At 36.3% G+C, this 20,862-nt stretch overlaps 1 protein-coding gene across 2 annotated transcripts in view; it reads right to left on the reverse strand.

The window, feature by feature from the left end:
* TPP2 (tripeptidyl peptidase 2) overlaps window positions 1-20,862 on the reverse strand; it is a 47,692-nt gene that overhangs the window by 12,069 nt on the left and 14,761 nt on the right. The window contains exons 13-27 of one of the 2 annotated variants that reach the window (XM_032208065.1): window positions 20,635-20,803; window positions 18,660-18,817; window positions 18,189-18,265; window positions 16,318-16,424; window positions 15,483-15,637; window positions 14,353-14,469; window positions 13,018-13,118; window positions 11,451-11,547; window positions 11,014-11,151; window positions 9,280-9,524; window positions 9,003-9,081; window positions 7,127-7,165; window positions 1,519-1,670; window positions 1,303-1,399; window positions 238-368 (exon numbers count right to left, since the gene is read on the reverse strand). In XM_032208065.1, coding sequence (XP_032063956.1) covers window positions 238-368; window positions 1,303-1,399; window positions 1,519-1,670; window positions 7,127-7,165; window positions 9,003-9,081; window positions 9,280-9,524; window positions 11,014-11,151; window positions 11,451-11,547; window positions 13,018-13,118; window positions 14,353-14,469; window positions 15,483-15,637; window positions 16,318-16,424; window positions 18,189-18,265; window positions 18,660-18,817; window positions 20,635-20,803 — 1,862 coding nt within the window. The remainder of the gene's footprint in view (window positions 1-237; window positions 369-1,302; window positions 1,400-1,518; window positions 1,671-7,126; window positions 7,166-9,002; window positions 9,082-9,279; window positions 9,525-11,013; window positions 11,152-11,450; window positions 11,548-13,017; window positions 13,119-14,352; window positions 14,470-15,482; window positions 15,638-16,317; window positions 16,425-18,188; window positions 18,266-18,659; window positions 18,818-20,634; window positions 20,804-20,862) is intronic. The other variant, XM_032208066.1, reaches the window with a different exon arrangement.

Raw genomic sequence — 20,862 nt, forward strand, 5'->3', positions numbered from 1 at the left:
TTTGTTTATTTAACATTTCAAAGCAAAAATTTGCAGGCTTCAGTGTTCCTGCACTCCTGAAATATAATAAAGAATGAAAACTTCTTGCAAGCAAGCTTGAAACTACCTGTGCCTAAAAAAAACAACCCATAAGTTATTTAGTAATGTTACAGTCATTCCAATTCTTACTTAACAGCAGAGACAAGGTACACAGATTAGAAAAATAGGATGCAAGAAAATTATTTACTGGGTAGGTACTTTTTTATAGTAGTTGCATCAGGTCTGGGATCAGTCTTCATGGCAAAATAAACTGCTAACGCCGTCTGATCAATATGAGAGATGACAGTATTTGCAGCTTCAACAATTTCATCAAGTCTTTTCATACGTTCCTAAATGAAGAATAAAAAGGTATTTAGCAATATGAAATCACACTACTTGATTATTGATTTTACTACCACTAGGATAATTGCAAAGGCACACAGAATAACATGAAGTGATTCAATATGAACTTTTCTTCATTTTTTCCAACTTCTCATGCAGAAACTCCCGATGAGAAGTCTGCATTATCAAGATTTCACACATATGTACTGCATTTGTTACTGAAAATAGATTGTAAAATACACAGTACATATATGCAAAATGCAGATTTTACAGGAAGAAAAACCCCTTCCAGTACAAATTAATCCTCTTAATAAATAATGGCAGCAGTTGTTCATTTCAGAAAGAAATGCAAAATCAGAATCAAATAAACAGAAATAAATCTGACTAAAAACTAGTGACATACAGATGAAGCCATTTATCTTCAAGATGAACAAAAAAAACATATGTAGACTTCTGTTTAATAGTTCATGGTTCTCATTTTTGGCAACAATGGCATATGATGGACTTTAACGGTGTTATTTCAAAGGGTTACTGTCCCCAGTTGTCTGGGCAATTCTACAGGAAATTACCAATTCAGTGAAGGAGCACAATGGGAAGTGTGCTTGTCTCAGGTACCACTGTTCAGAACAATACTCTCGTAGCCTGAAGCAGTAAAGAAGCTGCTTTCTCATGTTTATATGTTTTTCATATGTTTAACTGAGTAAGGAGCAAATGATAAGCAAACATACTTTACGAAGGCTTTCATTCTACTGCAGGGTTAAGGAATTCACATTGGGGAGGTGGCTTACTATATTATTGCCAGTCTAATTAGAAATTTCTGCTTTATTATACTAAGTACAGCTACGGCAGTCACTTCAAGACCAAACGCGTGGGAATAAAGATTCAGTTGTTTAGGCACAACAGATGCAGTGAGACAAACAAAGTTTTGAAACGTTAAACAACCTTTTCAGAATCCAGCTGATGAAGTCTTGCAACATATAGTGGAAGATGATTAGGAAAGGCTTCTTTCAACTCATTGTACATGTCAGGGGTATCCAGCCTAGAAGAGCGAAGGACAGAGCATGAAAGTACAGATTCTGGAGTTTTTATCCTAGCATTAAGCGTGTAGTTTTTTTGCATAGCTGCTTCATGCTTGTGTAGTAATGACAGCAGACGTACTTGGTCATCCATTGTATTTTTAGATCTCGTAAAGCTTCAGCAAATTCTTCTTTTACATCTTTTTCTTTTTCCTGTTCTCTTTCTTTTTCTTTGCCGCCATTTTTACTCTTTGATGGTGATGGTATCAGATGATAATGAACTGTAAGGACATCCTGGAGGTGGGAAAAGAGGCACATACTGAGAAGGATACAGTACGCTTTCTGATGCGATAGAAAAGCTAAATCATAGCAAGCAACTACTCTGAGCTATACATATAGTGAGTAAGGATTCCGAGAGCAAAGGTATATGTCACTAAGAATTCAGAAACTCCTTTAACTTAAAAAAAAAATATATATATATATAAGGATGTAAGTATCAGAACAGCACACTTGGTATAAGACAAATAAAGCTTAAGACTGAACAAATTTGATATTTTTGTACTCAGTAATTTAACATATTATTAGTTAGGGAACTGGAAGTTTAATTTTTTGTTTTTAAAGAAAGCAAATAGTTTGGTTAAAAGGCAAAGGAGTCAAGAGATTCTACCGTACAAATGGGGTAATTAACAAACAAATGAAGGTGACTGAATTCTAAAAATACTGCAGTAACATGAACATGAATGACGCCATTGGATACATGAATTTATTCCTTTTGAGAGAGTATTTCTTCCCCGTTGTGCCTACTGAATAGCTGGTGCATCCACAGTTAACTTTCCCAGTTTGATGCTACAGACTTTCTTCCCAGTTTCACCTGTAGCTGTGCTCACATTAAGCAGACAACAGCAAGATTTTATTTTTGAAAACTGTATATGCTAGCAATGAAATATCACTATAGTTTGAGTTCATGCTACACTAGTCAGCAATTATCACATGATAATTGTGATATTATAGCTACAGCTATTAAAATGAAAATCCTAACAGACCTTAGCCACTGCTCTGAAGCTCACTTCCTGAGATAACTTATACATATGTTTCTGAATAAGCCAGCATTAGACTTCAGTCATTGCTTAATTGCTTATAAGACATTACAGCTGGTGGGAGGATTTTTTTTTTTCTTTTACAAACTCTGAGGGCACATGTCCAGATAGTCTATATACAGAATATTTCACAGAGAACCTTACTTAAGTTTAAATCCTCCAAATACCATTAGCCTGTTGAATATTATGCAAGCTATTGTGTTGCCTGCTCAATTCTTGTGGCAATTTAGGTATTCAAACCAATTATTCCAAAACAGGCTTTATTGGAATACATTTCCCATAAATGAAGTCAGTGTTGCATAATGAAATAAAATCTTGTCACAATTTATTTTAATCACTTAATGAATATAAAGGTGACTATTACAAACTGTTATGCAGAACTTTGGAATAATGGACTTAAACACTACACTTCTGAAGCTATGAAAGCATACTGAGGCAGAGCAATTTTACCTGAATAACAGTCCAAACAGATCAGCAGCTTGCTAGGGTTTACTGAAAACTATACTGGTAAGACTAAGCTGCAGTACTCCCCCCAAGACAATCCTTCCAGTTACTTAAAATGTAATTACAGCACAACACTAACATTTACAGAATTTTTTAAACCTAGTTTAGATCACCAGTACACATTAATGTGTAGTTTTCACAGGAACTACCCTGCACATGTGCACTTCAAGTATGATGTACATGACCAGGCATCTAACGAAGACCTCAACAGTACCTAGGCCAGAGTGTGATAAAACATATCACAAAGGCAAAAGAATGCAGCAGAGGATACAGAAGTCAGGACCCAGTGGTACAGGGGCTAGCTAATCTAATTAGAAAGGTAAAAACTATGTCCTCCATTAAAGCAAACCAAACATTTTAAAATGTCTACAAAGTTAGATCAGTCAGAAAATCTGAATCAGTAATTTACGTCTTTTTTAACATAGATCCTATGCTGAGACTAACATTTTCCTAAGAAAGAAACCTGCCTTCCTAGAAATCTCCTAGTATTTCAGGATTTCCTTCCTTTGACGGTACTTGGCAACGTGTTCAGGGTTATGTATCTAAACAGCCTGTCCATTCTCACACCTTGCCTATATGATAACTGTGCAGCCCCTGAGTTACCTGAACATCCCGGACACTGCCCTTGCCTTTACAGAAAGGCTTGTCAGAGCTTAAGGAGAAAGGCAACTCTTCACAAGAGCTACAGACAGAATGGCATTGAGCAACCATATTATACACTGGAAAGATTACTTGAAGGATTACTTGAAGGCAACTTTAAAACTAACAAGGAAGCTACCCTTTGTTTATCCTTAAAAAAAAAAAAAAAAAAAAAAAGCAACATTAAAAACTTTGGAAGCATGCATGATACTGCATACTTTGGGCAGAGTGCTCCGTGCACAATTTGGTAAGCCTCAGAGGGTTTCCTTTTAACCAGAACTACAAACTGTATGCTTTGTATGTTTTATGTATCTACTTTAAGACACAAACAGTGTGCATAACACCACTTACTTTTAAGGCAGTATTCTTGTTTAACTGAAAATTGATGAAGTTCCTTTAAGTCACCAGCCAGGTTGACACAAAATTTGATCAGATACATTCACTTCATTGTATTTTTGAAGGCCTCCTGGTTAGACAGGAATAACCTCTAATGCTGAAATAAGTCATCCAACATATTTCTTCTTACGTTTGACTTCAGATATTTATTAGGCTTCTACTGCCATTTATCTATAACAGCATAGGAAAGGATGGCAAAGTAGGGAGAAATATGTACAAGCTGTCCTTTAACCAGCAGGGCAAGGGAGGACATTGTGCTTGCACTCCTGAGACCCCACCTGGAGTGCTGGGGGCCCCAGAGCTGGATGCAGGACAAGAAGGACCTGGAAGTATTAGAACAACTCCAGAGGAGGGCCATTAAGATGATCAAGAGGCTGGAGAACCTCTCCTATGAAGACAGACTAAGGGAGTTGGGGTTGTTCAAGTTGGAGATCACAGACTCCCTGGAGAAGTTGTGGATGCCCCAGGTGTTCAAGGCCAGGCTGGATAGGGCTTCAGGCAACCTGGTCTGGTGGGAGGCATCCCTGCCCACAACAGGAGAGATGGAACTGGATGGGCTTCTGACCCAAATTATTTTGTGATCCTATGATATTGTTCAAAAGATGCATTATGTAAAGTAACAAAAAACTTGCTTCCTGCAGACCAGAAAAAGTCAATCATCTGTTTCCACTCTGACCACATTCAGGACAACAACTGGAGAAAAGGAAGAGTCAGATTTTAACTGCATAGCAGAAGTTCGGTTGTGAAAGAAGTAAGGTACACAACCACTGCTTTTTCCCCATATGGCTGTTTCTAATGGAGCATGTGCTGCTCCATCAGAAAACAAGTACTAATAGGGGTAAATCAGCTTCCCATGCCAAGACAGCGGGGTTCTCAGTGGGGACCAGTTCAAAGAAAAACATCTGTGAATTCTGAACTTTACACTTATCTAAAGTTCAGTTGTCAGAAAGGATTTTTTTTTTTTAAATAAAAGAAGTTTTGCACTTTGTGAAGACAGAAAGATACTTTGCAAAAACCCATACCTCTATGATTCTACTGTTGTATTCAGACAAAATCGAGTCCTCAATGCAGAATATCAGGGACTAGGTGTACCATTCTGCAATTTGTGTCCAGTAAGACAAAAACTGTTGCTTATTACGTGAAAAGAACCCATTGATGTTTTTGTCTAGTATGAAAGAATTAAATGCCTTCTTTGGAAAATCAGGGTAATATTTTCTGGCATAACCTCAGGCTGCTTTCATGCAAAACAGAAGCACTTTACAACTGCAAGAAATGCCCACCCTGGGTTTCTGGTAGTATCATGCACATAGGGGCAAGCTAACACCCCTCCACACCCCAAAAATCAAAACCATTTCTGCAGAATACTCATTGGTCATTGGAGCAGGACTATGCATAAAATAAAAATGAGATTTGTTAATAAACACTCCTAATCTTACAAGAGGGCCTGGACATATCTCTGCAAAATAAAATAAAAATCTAGATGTACCTTTTTGACTTGCCAGGCCACATAAGAAATATAGAAGCAAGTTTTTGAGCATGCAGAAAAAAATCTGTGTTGCATGTACACTTAGACATGACAGGGTAAACATTCAAAACTTGTCAACTCTGAAGCCCAAAGACTTGTATTCTTGGATAAAAACCCTATTCATTAATGGAGCTCTCATGGATCAATGCACTGAAACACAGCGTGCTTTTATGTATTGACTGCCAGTATGCTGATGCCTCTTGCAAATAATAGGTGGAAGTATCCAGAAAAAGAACAGTTTTAATTTTGGTTTGGGTGGGTACACTACTCAGATCTGAACGTAAGTCTACTCTAGAAGCAAAAAATAAAACAGAACATGTAGCCTTCTGGATCTGTTTAATACGTTTTGTTAAAGAAATTAAATTATGATTAGAGATTAACCACCTTTTTATGGATCCACTTAGTGAAGTTTTTATTTCCTATCCATTTGAAACCAGGCGTTCACATGGGTTTTTAAATCGCCTTTCCAAAACTCATCTTCATAATTTTTAGATGCATATTAAAATAAAATTGTAGCAGTGTACATCAATGTATGTTAAAATCCTTCTTGTAAAGCCTAATCACATTCCCTCACAGTTGTTACACCAATACCAGATTAGGTAAACAGGCTCAGTTCTCCAGCTCAGCAGTAACAAGAATACAACAACAAAAAACATGTTACTGCAATCAATTGTGGCATTTGTGGTTCTCACACCTCATTTCTAACAAGAATCCTGAACTCCACAAGATGGTACCATGAAAACAAAAGAATACAAATAGCTTCACAACTTCAGAAGAACAAAACAAGAAAAAAAAAAAAAAACTAACCACTAGTTCTATAAAGGTAGATTGTTAAAATAGATCTTAGGGGAAAAAAAAAAAAAAGACAAGCAGTCTTTTGTCTGCTGGGAATACATTGTACTACCTAACGTAAAAGTATGAGAAAGCACAAAACTAAACACTGCTGTGTTAATCACTCACTCCTCCCTCCACCTCCCTGAAATACATCTTACTCACATTTTCTTCCTGAATTCCACTACCTGCTACATCAGCGTACAAACTAACTTAAAACAAGTTACATTTCAATACATCTAAATCTTGAACTGAGAGACTTTTCAGTCAACTTCATCCCTCCTAAGAAAGATTGCTTATTGGAATATTTTTTTCTATGACTGTACCAAAGCCATTGTAAACAGCTGTTTTGGTATACAGTTAGGTATTCAGTTCTATGTGAAGTGTTACGTTTGTATTGAGTTCCCCACCTGCAGACACAATACAGCAGGCAGAAACACTTGCCACCTGACTACAAATACTGAAGATTCCTGAGTATCTTACAAAAAGAATCATTTCAGACCACTAGTCATCACATGCATTTTTATGGCACTTATTGCAGAAGTATTCAGATGCTCACATGCCTCTCATTTAGCCTTGTATTACAGTAGTGTTTTGCCATTCTACCAGTAGATGTATTTAAGATGCTGAAGCAAATAACCCAGAACTAAGGAGGTAGATGAGGGAGAGAAATTAAAAATCAATACTGGTAGACAAATTCTTTAAGTCATATGAAAAAAGACTTAAGTATATCTTTTTCAAAAACTAACATTCAGTACCTTTTTAAATTTTCCTTGTCGCTTTGCTGCAGACTGCCCCTGGGAGTTAGAATAACATACTGTAAGAAAACATGCACACACCACACAGGATGGAGACACCTTCTCTGTACAATTATAGTTACACTTTCAACCTACATATTTTTAAACTGTTAAGTCACATCTATGACCAAACATGCTCTTAAAGCATGCTTTCTTTTTAAAATTAACAATGCATTGTTTTGTATAGTCTGTTATTCCTGTAAAACAAGCAAGTGTTGTTAACCACTTAGCTTAAATTAATGAAGTTACAGAAATTCACTTCAAAAATACAAATTTCAGATTTTGACTGTTTAGTGGCATTGTTCTGTATTTCTCTATAAATATACAGAAATTAGGTGTATTTTCCCTCAAATTGCACCCTACTTGCTAAAATAGAGAGAACATTGCTACCTATTCCTCTCTTTTTGTCTGCTGGCACACTACAGATTTATTAAAGGCAGTGGAAAGAATCTGATGTTACCTGGTATCATCCTTTTTCCAAAGAAATATGACCATAACAGTAAAGCCTCAGAGTATGATGCACAACAGGCCTCACCTAGAATTTCTCTCAATGTAAGCTCTTTCATACTCTTCATGAAGAAATTAAATTTGATAGGCAATACCTACTACCTCCTACTTCCCATCCCAAAAATCACTGTATAAAAACACTTTATCTAGTTTTAAAATAAGATAGAAAAGAATTACAAACAACAGTTCAAGGAAGCACAGAATTCAAGTTAGGTAAACTATACTACACTCCTATAATGGATTTAACATGGTTTTTATTAGAAGTATACTTGCAGCTTTGCATGAATCACAAGAAATCTAAACCTAATTTCAAAGTACTTCACTGTATTTTTAACCCCTCATTCATTCATACTTAGCAGACATTATCTAACTTGCAGTTATACCTAAGATTAATACATGCAATTTTCCCCAAAAGTTCTACCTGCAACCAAATCAGACTGAATAACTAAACTTGTCTACTCAACAAAATCTAACAGCATGTGCCCACCTCCAAGTAGTGAAATATATGATGGATTACTTCTAAATACCAGCTCACCAGCATTCAAGCTTATTTTCAGCTTTGCCAAGTATTTGAAAAATATTTTAAGAGCTAGGGGAATCTTCTAGATACCTTAGCACCAGATACACGCACGAGTGACCTGGTTATTATAATCATTGCTGCACTACAGATTCATTCAAGTTAGCAAACTGTTTTTTTGCAGGAAGCTGCACTCTAAGTCAAAAAAAAAAAACCCTATTGCTTTTTCCCACTGTGACATACAGAGATTTTATGTCATTATGTTGGAGCATAGTCATATTAGTGGTTGACAACATCGGTGTGCAGCAGTTAAGAAAATCTGCTTAAGCATTTGAGTCAGCAAAATGCCTCCTCCTTTGTAAAAGTAACATGTAGGTGTTAAGGAAGCACTTATATTTTCGCTGAAAACTGTATGCATGCAAGGAAGAGTATAGCTGTTTATTAGACAACCAACATGCACAAAATACATGTACATTTTTCATTCAAAAAGGATACTGATTAGGAGACTGAACAAAACCACTCTTAAAGACTGCCACACCAACAAAAAAGTTGCTTCTAGAAATATAGGGATTCAGAGTCAAGGAGTGAGAAATCAAAAATTAGAAGGTGCAATTAACTTGAATTGTAAGATGAAAACAAAACTAAGAAGTTATTCTGACCTCATAATGAAACAACTGCTTCTAAAATGTGTTATGTCACTAAAACTGTTGCTCTTTCAAGTACTAAAACCATAAAACAAAGTGCTTCCTTGGCATGCCATTTACCCACTTCAGAAGTTTCAGAAAGAGGCCATCATCCATTTAAAATACTCACAGCTTTCTTTCCAAGTTCTGTTTTAGACAATGTCAGAGCTCCTGCAAGATAACATCCTGGTCCTGCTCCTTTTGGTATTCTGTTCAAAGAAAGAAAACTCTGTGTTAAAAACTAGGTCCATTAACATGCCATTGAGGCTACAATAAAGAATCCAATCAGTGAAAGAGCAAGACAAGAGGAATACCAAACCCAGACAGGCAGACACAGCATGATTTTAGTTAGGTGTAGAGGCAATTGGTTAGATGTAGACAAGAAAACAGGACCTCAGTTAACTTACTTGTCATCAGGCAGAGACGTAACAAAAAATGGCTGACTGTGTTTTGGTGGTAATGTCAAACTGTTGGATTTCTTCTTCCCTAAGAGAGCAAGGCTATGGTTTTCATAAATATCTAAGCTCAAGGTACTAGACAATCTGTGAGAAACAATAAATGGAAGGTCCTTGATGCGATCTAGTTCACTGTTCTGTTCATGACGAATTTGTAACCGAATAGTGTAGTCTCCTTTTTCCAGTTTCACAGAATACTGAAAGAAAGAAGTTACTGTAAATATCAAAATTAAATATTTCACTCACCATGCACACACAGAAACCCAGAAATAAAACTGTCATGTTTTTCTTGATCCAAATAGCTCGAACCATTTAAAACATGCTAAGTAGCTTAGTTTTGGAACCTCCTGAGAATAGAGCACTATCAAGACAAGAGCAGCATTTTGGATTAACTGAAAAAAAAAAATTGTTTTCAGACCACAAAATAGGATTATATCATTCATTCCTACTATAATACTGTATTAACTGCTCAAATAGAAATCAGACAACTTGCTAAACTTTCAAGCTTTCAACTCAAAACCTCTTGCAGGTTTGCCTTGATACATTTTCAAGTTACTATGCAACTTCAGGTGTTGCGTGGTTGAGATCACAGTATATTTCCTACTATCTCTAATACTATGGGGCTTTGAGCAATCTGACACAGTAGGAGGTGTCCATGCTCATGGCAGGGGGGCTGGAACTAATTGATCTTTAAGTTCCCTATCAACCCAAACCATTCTATATGATTCTATACCACTTTCACACTGAGGGATCCAACATTCCTATGACGGTCTAAGGCTGCAGTTTAAAGAGCCAGCAGGCTCTCAGACCTGATTCTACAAAGCTTTTCATACATGCAGTTAAGAATAGGTGGATAACATCATCTCTATTTATATAACAAACAAAAACTCCACAGATTCTTAGTTATGAAAATGTTCTTTAATTTCTACTAATTTAAAAAGTTGCCTTATGGATTTTTTTAGTGCTAGCATGCTAAGCTTCCTTTAGGATGTTTCTGCTGATGATGCTATAATACAAAAGGCATCCCTGAGAAGGACAGTTGTTCAGGACTAGCCTGCTCCCAGAATCTCCTTCTTCAAGGTTAGTATCAACAGGAAGCTTGATTCTATTTCCTGGATTAGTAAATTTTTAATTACTTTAGAATTGTTCTGTTATGCAGAACACCAGAGAGGCACGGTGTGGTAGTCCACTAGGTACAGGTAACGGACTTTTTTTTTTTTTTTTTTTTTTTTTTAATTTTACAGCACTTTAAAAATACAGGGTAAGGGATATAAGCTCAAATAAAGCAATTCCTGAACTTCGTAAAATTCAGAAGTCATGCTTTAAAAATCAATCTATTGTAGACTTCCAGTATGACTAATCCTTCCTTTGAAAATGTCTTTGAAAGACAGCAACAGAATCAACTGAGCTTCAGCACTTAGAAGGCTGTTTAGAAGACAAACTGAGGAATAGGGAAGAAAAATCATAATGTTCTATTTCATGGTAACAAATCTGTCAATTGTTTTTTTTTTTTTTTTTCATACAAATATCACCATTGAAAGGTACAATGACTTGTCATAATGTCTTCTTGTGAAGAGAAATGAAATATTAGAAACTGTTAGGAGCTAACAGCTTGAAAAGCAGAAAAAAATGAAGCTTTCACACTGTGCAGAAAACAAAAGGTAAAATAAATATATAACTCCGTACCTGGTGCGGATAGGCATCTCCTGAACCCATCTGTCTTTTGTTCTGGTCAAAAATAATCCACAATTGACTGTCAAATTCAGATTCATACAGCAATTCACAAAGAAGTGGACAGCTTGGAGTTACTTCTCCACTCTTTGGCTATGAAAAGAAAGTTCAAAATACTTCATCCACTATTGAATAACACAAGTATAATTATTACACATATTCAAGAACAGAGTTGACCTGAAGTCACTTCAAGACACGCTAGATTCTAAAGACAACTGAGTTAAAGTTACTAATGCAGGGACTCTAGAGCTTAAATCTCGACTTCATTTCCGACTGAAAGGTGAAGTTAAAACTTGCTTTTGGAAAGCAAAAATGTGTTCATTATGTGTTCATTAACAACTTGTTCATTATGTGTTCGTTAACAACTTGAAAAAAACAAGCATAAACTTTACCTGATGGAAGTTATAGGTCAAAATCATCTCGTACAGTTGGCGATTATTTGGTAAAATATCTCTGGATCCTAAAGGTTTTATTTTTGCACTCACTGGTCTGTAGTTAAAATAAAAAAACAGAAGACACTATTAAACAATGTGTATCTGTTGTCAAAATCTGTATTGCTTAAGCAGAAATAGATTCTGAAGCACATCTAATAGTACATAGCACAGCATATGTGGTAACAGTATTTTAAGAAATGTTAACTACCTAAGCACTATAAATTTTCCAGTTAAAATGAATGTCAATTCAAAAAGATGACTTAGAAACATTATGGACACCGCCAAAAAAGAAATGAACAGAACTCAGCAAGCACATCTAAGTCCAAAATTAAAAGCCTTAAGAAACAGTTAGGAAAAGAGAGACTTCAGGATTAAGACAAAAAAAAAAAAAACAGGTTGCTATACAACTCCAGTATCTGTGTTGCAATCAGCACATTTATTCACAGATTGCAAGATCAGCGTCATCGTAATTAGAAGACACAGTAAGTGGTTGATACTTGTTTGCTACAGAAATTTTTGTCAAAAGAGAAGTTATACAAGAAATCCTAGTAATACCACAAAGGAAAAACATTAATGCATATTGTCTACGTAGAAACTCAGAAACAGTTGGGACAAGCTACTGTTCAAAAAAGCACAAACACCTCAGATAATGAGCACTGAAGAACACCAGCTAAAAATAAGAAAACCACTGGTTTGGAAATAAAGGAACTGGAGAATTAAGGTGGCCTATACATCATATAAAACTACATTTCATATATACTATTCTGACAACCTTTAATGACATTAATGAAATTTCTCTTGGATACTGTCAGCTCTTTGTGTGCAACCCTGCTTCCAAGCACTTGAAATTCAGAAACCTCATAAGAAGCCATTCAGCATCCACTATCCCCTTACTTTAAGCCATACTCAAAAGTATGGCATTTCTTTCTCCTTCTGAAACTACCAACTTTGGTTAATGCTGTTGTTAGTAATTTTCCAATTGTTAGTAATTAAAAAAACAAAACAAAACACCTTTTCCTCAAAATCAGCATGTGTCAAACTGCCACAACTGATAACAGAAGAAACACAAAATAAATACTGTTATCATTGCCTACAAAAAACACTTCCAATCAAACAAAAAAGAGAGAAGACAATCTTCCCAGGTCAAACTTAGGCAGGATCTGAAATACCTGCTTAAAAAAAAACACCAACAAAATGACACCAAATAACTCAGTAGGATTTGTTTCTTTAGATCTTAATATGCCTTTTACCTCTGTCTCTCCTTTAGAAGCACCATAAAGTTTCTGTAATTTCTTTTAAATTTGGCTAAAGAAAAATAATTTATATGGAAGAAGTTACCATAGTTGTCCATTTTTTCACAGCTAAAAGGAACCGAAAAAAGAAAGTGCTGAAATATTTAATAAAATTTCCAAACTGATGGTTCCAAACTTTGTAAGAATATTCTTGTTATTCTAGCTGTCACTGTTAATTTGTGACTATTTTAGCCACATTCTAACAGCTTTCCCACTTTCCCCAGAAACCGTACCTGAGAGTTTGAACCCAGCTTTTCAGATTTATGCATGGAGCAATATCTTCATACTTCAACATGGACTGAACATCAAATCGTACGATGCCTTCTGAAGCATGCTAAAGAAAAAATACATAACAGTTATTCTTTTATGCATCTGTAGCATCAGATGTGGACCATTCAATATATCCTTTGAAAACATAATACAAGATCTATTTACCAACATTAGAAGTAATAGTGCTTGAGTTTGAAAGTGTCACAACCCTATCTCTATTTTACAAAAACAGATTCACTAGGACATAAAAAGCAACACATCAGTAGGAAAAAAAAATATAACAGACTTTTGGTCCAAGACTATCTATTAGCCACTTTTCAGCTGGTCTGATACTGCTGGCATAGGAGGAGCTTGAACCTGCTTTAGTAAAAAGGCTGTCATGTACGACACCAACACCACCTCTTCTTCCTCCTGCTCTAATTCAAGATCTGGTACCTTAGCACAATGCAACCTTTCCCCCCCACCCCCCAAGTTACTCAGCTCTTAGAGCATGAATACATTCAACCTCACCTGTGGTACAGGTCTAATTTGCTCTGACCCTTAGATAAAAAAAAAAGTAGCAAGGAGAAATATGCATGGTGCTGCTTCCTGCAGGTCGTACAGCTCAGCTCTCAGAGTGGCCCTCTCTTAAGGGAGAGAAAGTCAAGCCAAAAAACACTGCACAAGACAGCAAACAACACAGCAGTGAGACAAAGTACTGTAAGTAACATGATACTGATGTTTCTCACAATTTTTTAGTTCTTTGGTATCACAGAACCATGGAGTCATGATACTGTCCATCCACTGTACCTTTAAGTGCCCTAAAAAACGAATCTCAAACCAACTGGCACATCTTGATACAACACCAAACAGAGTGGAAAATAACTTTTAATGACATTTTATTCTGAAAATATTATTCAGAGTATTGTGCTTTAGCAATGGTGGTCTAGACAATCAAATACAAGAACTGTGATCCCTGCAAAGTTTCTTCACACAACATTTGCAATAGTTGCAATAAGAACATTTTAGTACGTCCTTTCTACTGGTGTTTGTTTTTTTTCCCCCTCTCTAATCTTCTCTCCAGTGATTCATAACGAAAAAGCATAAAAGATTCATAACTAATGGTACTGGGCATTTGTGGGGGCCTAAGCTCCTATTTACCTAATTTTAAGAGAAAACATGCATCTCATGTATAACCATGCTTTTAGTCTACTTAAATAGAGGCAAGAACGAGGAAAAACTTTTTTTTTTTTTTTTTTTTTTTAACATTCTGTCAGAGACTTCAGAATAATTTTAAATAAACAGTCTGGAAAACTTACCATGTTTAGCTGCGGAGTAGCACAAAGTACACCATGAAAAGAAATTGTGTAATTAATGCTGACTTCACTAAGGCTTGCCCACCACCGAGCAACACAAAATTCAATGGTTTTTCCAGCCTGTGTAACAAAAATGCAAGGTTAGACACAAAGTCTCTTCTCCTTCTATTCACCCCAGCCTCCCTCTGCCCAAACCAAAAAAAAAAATGGAATATGACTCAAAGATGACCCTATCACGCCCAATTTACACCAATTATATTGGTTTGTATGGTAGCAAACCAGACATTACACTTGATCCAGAAAATACAAGACAGTTCTAACAAAAGAGTATGTCCAATTACTCCCAATATGCTACAAAGGAAGGTATGCAGCTTTTATATGTAACATCTTCCTTTCCTACTCTTAAAATTAGGCAGACAAGTTAGTTTATAGATGATGTCAATGCATATCAGAAAAAGAGATAGTGCTCTCTATCTCGAGAAGACGTGAAGCTTGGAATGTTTTTTTGTTGGCGCTGTTTTTCTGGTTGTTTTAAACACAATAAATTAATTCACAATCAGTCAGTGGGATGAATGAAGCTTAGTGCCTTCCTCTTGACTTTTTCACAGTACAGGACTGAACAGAAATTACAACCTCTCTTAGGGTTTAGAGCTACACCTCTCAATTAAGCAGTGAAAGGGGGGACAAGCTTGAGCACTGGACTTGATCATTCACATAACTGAACAGCCAGTTTTTGTTTTAGACTCTTGAACTAGCAAGGTAAGTCTACTGTATCTAAGCAATAAATGTTACCCAGTATTACTTGACCTCAACATTAAGGAGATTATCCCCATAACCACTAGAGTTCAGCATATGCTGAACTCTCTTTCTTCAAGAAGTTACAGCCCCTGTTTGAAAGGAAAAAACTAGTCTGTATAAACAAGCAGTAAAACTGAAGAGAGAATGAATGGCAACACAGGATAATTAAAAAATGTCAGGGAGCTGTTAGAGACCTTTTCAAAATGAAGAAACAGATACATTCACTACTATAAGAAATGTACGACTTGGTCTTTTTTCTTAATCATCAGCATCAACCAAACAACAACAAAAAAAACAAAACACTCTCTTCCTCCCACCCCACCAATGTAACTTACTAAGACAGGAAATGCTTCAGTCACTGATCCTTTTTCAGGTAAGGATGAAAATTTATAGAACTCATGACTTCTATATGCTTTTTGTTTCACTAGCTGAACAGCATGAAGCACAAACTTTGCAGTCACATCAGATGAACACGAACATACTGTCACTTCTAGATGAAAAAGAAAAGTTTTGCTTCAACATCCATGAATTTTAGATGGGAAATGGAGATTCAACATAAAATTCACAAGGTATTCATGGTTTTAGAAGTTATGCAGTACCAAAGTATATACTGCATAACATACAAAATATTCATACGTGAATTATGTTTATCTACCAGTTATTTACTAAGACCCCTTCAGATTAAGGAAAACTAAGTTCAGAGAGATCAGTTAAAAGAAACATTACTCAACTAGATGTTATGAACTAAGCAGATAGTACAAGTTATAAAACTGTATAGCACAGACGGCTGCTACATTTCAAATTAAGTTTTATCAGTAAACTTCGGTCCAAATGAAAGATTCTTTTTTCTCCTTGCAGAATTACGAGCTCCTTGCCCATCACCTTACATTAAGCTATCTTTCAATACTATGGCCATAAACACTAAAAACCAGGCACACAGATTGCATTTGCTCGTTTCTAAAAGATGAAGACTGTATTCCACCATAACAGAAACCATGAGATAACCCTCCCCAAAAAACCACTCCTGTAAGAGCTTAGAATCAAATACAGATTTTACGTACTCATGGATCAAATGCTTAAGTTCTTAGGCAGAAATTGGAATGATTGGAGAACTCTGTCAACTGTGACAGATGTGATTTCTTATTTAATCAATATGCTTGTTTTCCTTACCAGCCCATGTAGCTCCCTGGGGAACATCAATGAAGTGCCTTCGGATTTGACCAGGTTTAAAATGAACGTCTGTATATACAAGGTCATAGCTTGATGATTCATCTACTCTGTACATCAAAAAGAAAACAGTAGTAATTAAACAAGCTGTGAAGCATTTTTTTCTAAAAAAGTAGTTTTAAATAAAAAACTCTCCAAACAGACTATAATTGAGGATATTCAGTCCCCAGCTCCCCCCCAGAAAAAAAAAAAAAAAAAAAAAAAAGCTGAATTTAAGCAAAACAGATTTAGAAAGGTGAAAAAATTGAGCCTGTGGTCAATGTTAGGTGACACTCCTTTTGAGGCTATCACTGATACTCATAGAAGCATAGAATATCCCGAATTGGAAGGGACCAAAAGGATCACCAAGTCCTGTTCCTGGCTCCACACAAGACCACCCAAAAATCACACCATGTCTCTGAGAGCACTGTCCAAATGCTTCTTCAACTCTGACTCACTCAGTGCTGTGACCACTGCCCTGGGGAGCCTGTCCCAGTGCCCGATCACCCTCTGGGTGCAGAACCTGACCCTCCCCTGTCCCAGCCCCATACTGTTCCCTCAGGTCCCTGTCGCTGTCTCCAGAGAGCAAAGCTCAGCGCCTGCCCCTCCACTCCCCTCGTGAGGGAGCTGCAGGCCACCATGAGGCCTCCCCTTAGCCTCCTCTTCTCTGGGCTGAACAAACCAAAGGACTTCAAACTGCTCCTCATACCTCTTTTCCCCTCTAGACCCTTCACCATCTTTACAGCCCTCCTTAGGATGCTAATGGTTTCATGTCTTTCTTATTTTGTGGCACCCAAAACTGCACACAGTACTTAGGGGCAAGGCCACAGCAGCACAGCGCTGGGTATATTACTACACTCCACAGAATAGTGAGTATCACTCATCTTAATAACTTAAGAAATGGAATACTGCCCACTCACAGCTTCACAGAGACATGTTAGCAAGTTAGCGAGGTCCCAAAGTGTTTTTAAATTTCTCCTCAGACATTATTTATGATATTTGTTTTTCTAGCTTCTATTTGTTCAGTGTCCAGAATGTAGTAATTGCCCCTATTCTTTCTGTTAAGCGTACAAGAACTGTACCAGTACAGGATCTAACAGCACAATGCACCTAAACAATTTAAAACACCTGTTCCACCACATTATGTAGATACTTTCTCCCCTGGTCTCCCCAGCCAGAAACACAGCTGTACTTAAGCATAAAAACCAAAGGTTTTCAATGAAATTGAATTTCATGGTTGAGTGACTTTCCACTGAAGGGAGCAAAGGCATGTGAGTAGTAATATTTTTGTGAATGAGTTAGAGAAAAGTTTTTATTTCTTCCTCTGAGCAGATTGTTCACTGAGTAAATTCAATAATCACAATCTTTGATGTGTTTAAAACAGTTAAGGCCATAACACAATACTAACTCTAAATTTCCTGTATTAATGTTATGGTGGAAGTTCATCCCAATTTCCACCTGCCAAATAACGTCCACTGCCTTTACAGACTCTAGTCCGTCAGCTAGAAGTGAAAAAACAAGCTCCGACTGATGAACACCAAAGAATATTCTTTTGAAAAAGTCAGAAATTATTCTGATTGATGAGAAAACTCCTGCTATTGTGACCAAGAACATGCTGCCTTCTGGTTGCCAAGACCAGAACAAAACGCGAACACTACTGGTGTCCAAGCCTGTTGCAAGAAACTTTCCAGAGCTCTGCTCCCTTCCCTATCAGTGTCAGTAGTAAATTCAAGAACTCCTAGAGGAAGAAGGTGAAATAAATGACAAAAGTAAACTGGGTACACAAAACTAAACTTAAAAAAAAAAAAAAAAAAGTAAAGCTTAGATTTACTGACCTTGTTGGTATGACAACTGTTATTGGAACTCTGAACAGAGGACCTGCATTAGGCGTTGCTGTATCATATCCACACACCTGACAAAATAAGATACAGCCACTTAAAGTCTTTGGTCAAAATGAAATTACAGGAGACAATATTGAACTACTTGACTTAGTTGCAGGGTGTTTTGAATTGTCAGAGATGAAACTATACATAGAGAACAACTTAATAATTTATTTCCATGTATACACTTTTATTTTCCAAACAGAGATACTTAAAATCTTCTTCACATCTGCCGTAAGAAGCTGTATAAAGTAACTGCTGCTGAACCCTGAATTCAGCCTGTATAATATGGAGTGTGGCAGCATTTCTGTTCCATGAAGCATAAAGCTTTTATTTCCTTAAAATTACTTCTAAAAAAAAGTTGATAGAGGCAATGTGAAAATGGAAGAGCATACAGTCTTAAATAGAATACCAATATTTTAATACCTCCGTATAATGTACTCCTTCTCTCAGTCCACGTGGATCCACACGAATATTAATGTGTCGACACTGGTTCATAAGCTCTAAATGAGTAGGGCACTGGACCCATGGTGCATTTGAAGTTAAAGCTAAATGAAGCTGGAGAGATATTCTTTCAGTGTTTTCTGCCAAGAAACAAATTAAGAACAATTCATTAACAAGTTATGTACTCATACTCTACTGTAACAATATTTGCCATTAAAATGTACCCATCTCAAACAAATTCCTTAGTCCCCTGAAGTCAGATTCTCCAAAAAAGAACACTGATTATCATCCCTTAACAAAACAGTCAAACCTCAGTCAGTAAGCTAGTAAGCAATGCTTCAGTTGCCTATAACATAGCCTGGAAACAGGTGTAAGTATTCTTATGTAGATGCAAAGTCTTGCCTAATGTACAGAAATAAAATAAAAACCAACTACACTCATTCTAAACGTTACACTAATTATCAAATTACATTACAGAGCAACCTAAGTGAGGGTTTATGCTTATTAAAAGAATTACTGCCATAATATAGACTGACTTTGCAAACAGTCAATTTAGCTGATTTTGTGAATCAGCTTCTGTGTTGAAAAAAACATGGGTTAAAGCATAGCTTCTATAAAAACACGTGGCCCTGGAGTTTAGGTGTTTTATTGAAGTCACCTTTATCCTGCTCTGAAGATTAATGATGTTTAAAAAAAAATTAAATGCTTTCTAGATTTAATTGACCTTAGCTTAACATTCAGATATTTAACTTCATATTTAACTTCATTGCGTCTTTGTGAGGTACAGAAAAGAGTTCTCTATTATCAGATGTGCCTTCCACAGAGGTACCTCAGAAGCAGTAAGAGCTCAAAGAGAACTTCAACAGACAAACTGAGTACATGAGTCTTCCTTTATGTCCTTCCTTAAACCCTCTCAAACTTAGTCTCCTTGAAGACACCAGACAGCACATAAATGGCCAAAAGGACAAGTACAAGGGAAACAATATCATGCTGCAAGCCAGTCACCCGTTACAAATATCTATGTTTTCAGATTTGCTTCCTACAGAAGAGCATGATGTGTATATTTACACATTATAGTATATAACTAGTTTATTTCTCAGTGTCATATTGTCAATTTAAAAAAAATATTGATTGCAATGCAACGGATCAAACAACTATGGTACTCGGAGTCAGTAACCTGTCTTATTCACATTATCTCTTCTCCTAAATAAATTCACCACACTGTCACATGCCAACCTTCTTCTGGATCACTGGTTTACAGGAAAAGAACTAACCTCAGTAACAAGCTCTCATATGGTTCATTTTTTGAATAAGATACAACTCCATTTCTCATGGAGGTGAGTCTCAGGTGTTATTTAGTAAAATATAGCGTGGTAAACCAGTTTATGGAAAAAAGATGTCAAACCTATTTTGACTGGCACAAGTTCCTTACCCTATCAATAAATAACTAAAACGTGTATCAATTCCTGTATTACCTTTAGGTATATGTATGCTGATCCACTAATAGCTAGTGAACGAAATGCAAAGCTAGAATTTGTGGTCTTTAAATATCCAGAGATTACTTAAGTTCTTTTGTAAATTCTTTGTCAAGAGTTATCTGCAAAAGTATCTCCCAAGTTCTACAATTTCAGGAAACATTAATGATATTTGATGATTTTTCTGTATTTTTCCAGTGTCCCACAATTTCACTTCAAACTTTTTTTAGAGCAGAGACACTTTTTTTCAGTGACAGGAAGCTTGAAGCAACAGACTCACCAGAAACATAGATATTTATTTGTAACACTCCTAAGATTAAATGGGAAAGTTGTTTACTTGCTTGCCTTTATTTACCAACAAATTTAGAATTGCATTTTTTCCTTCTATAGTACGAGACTTCTACCGCTCCTCGCTGTCATGGCTTTCTTCGTTTAAAGATTACATTCCATTTTTTCCTCATACAAAACAAGCTCTTTCTTACCTGTATTCTCAGGAAAGACAGGTTCTATGCCAACCCCATGATCAGAAGGTGCAGCTATCTGGGCAGGGTCTCTGAGGTAGATTCCACGATTGCTTCCAACAGTAACAGTAAAGCCTATGTTACTTGTGAATGATGAATTCTGAATGAGGTAGTCATAGGCTTTATCAACCTGTTAGAACACATTCTAAATTAACGCATTTCAACTTGATTGCATATTATCTGCTACAT

This window comes from Aythya fuligula, chromosome 1 (genome assembly GCF_009819795.1).
Source record: "Aythya fuligula isolate bAytFul2 chromosome 1, bAytFul2.pri, whole genome shotgun sequence".
NCBI lineage: Eukaryota > Metazoa > Chordata > Aves > Anseriformes > Anatidae > Aythya > Aythya fuligula.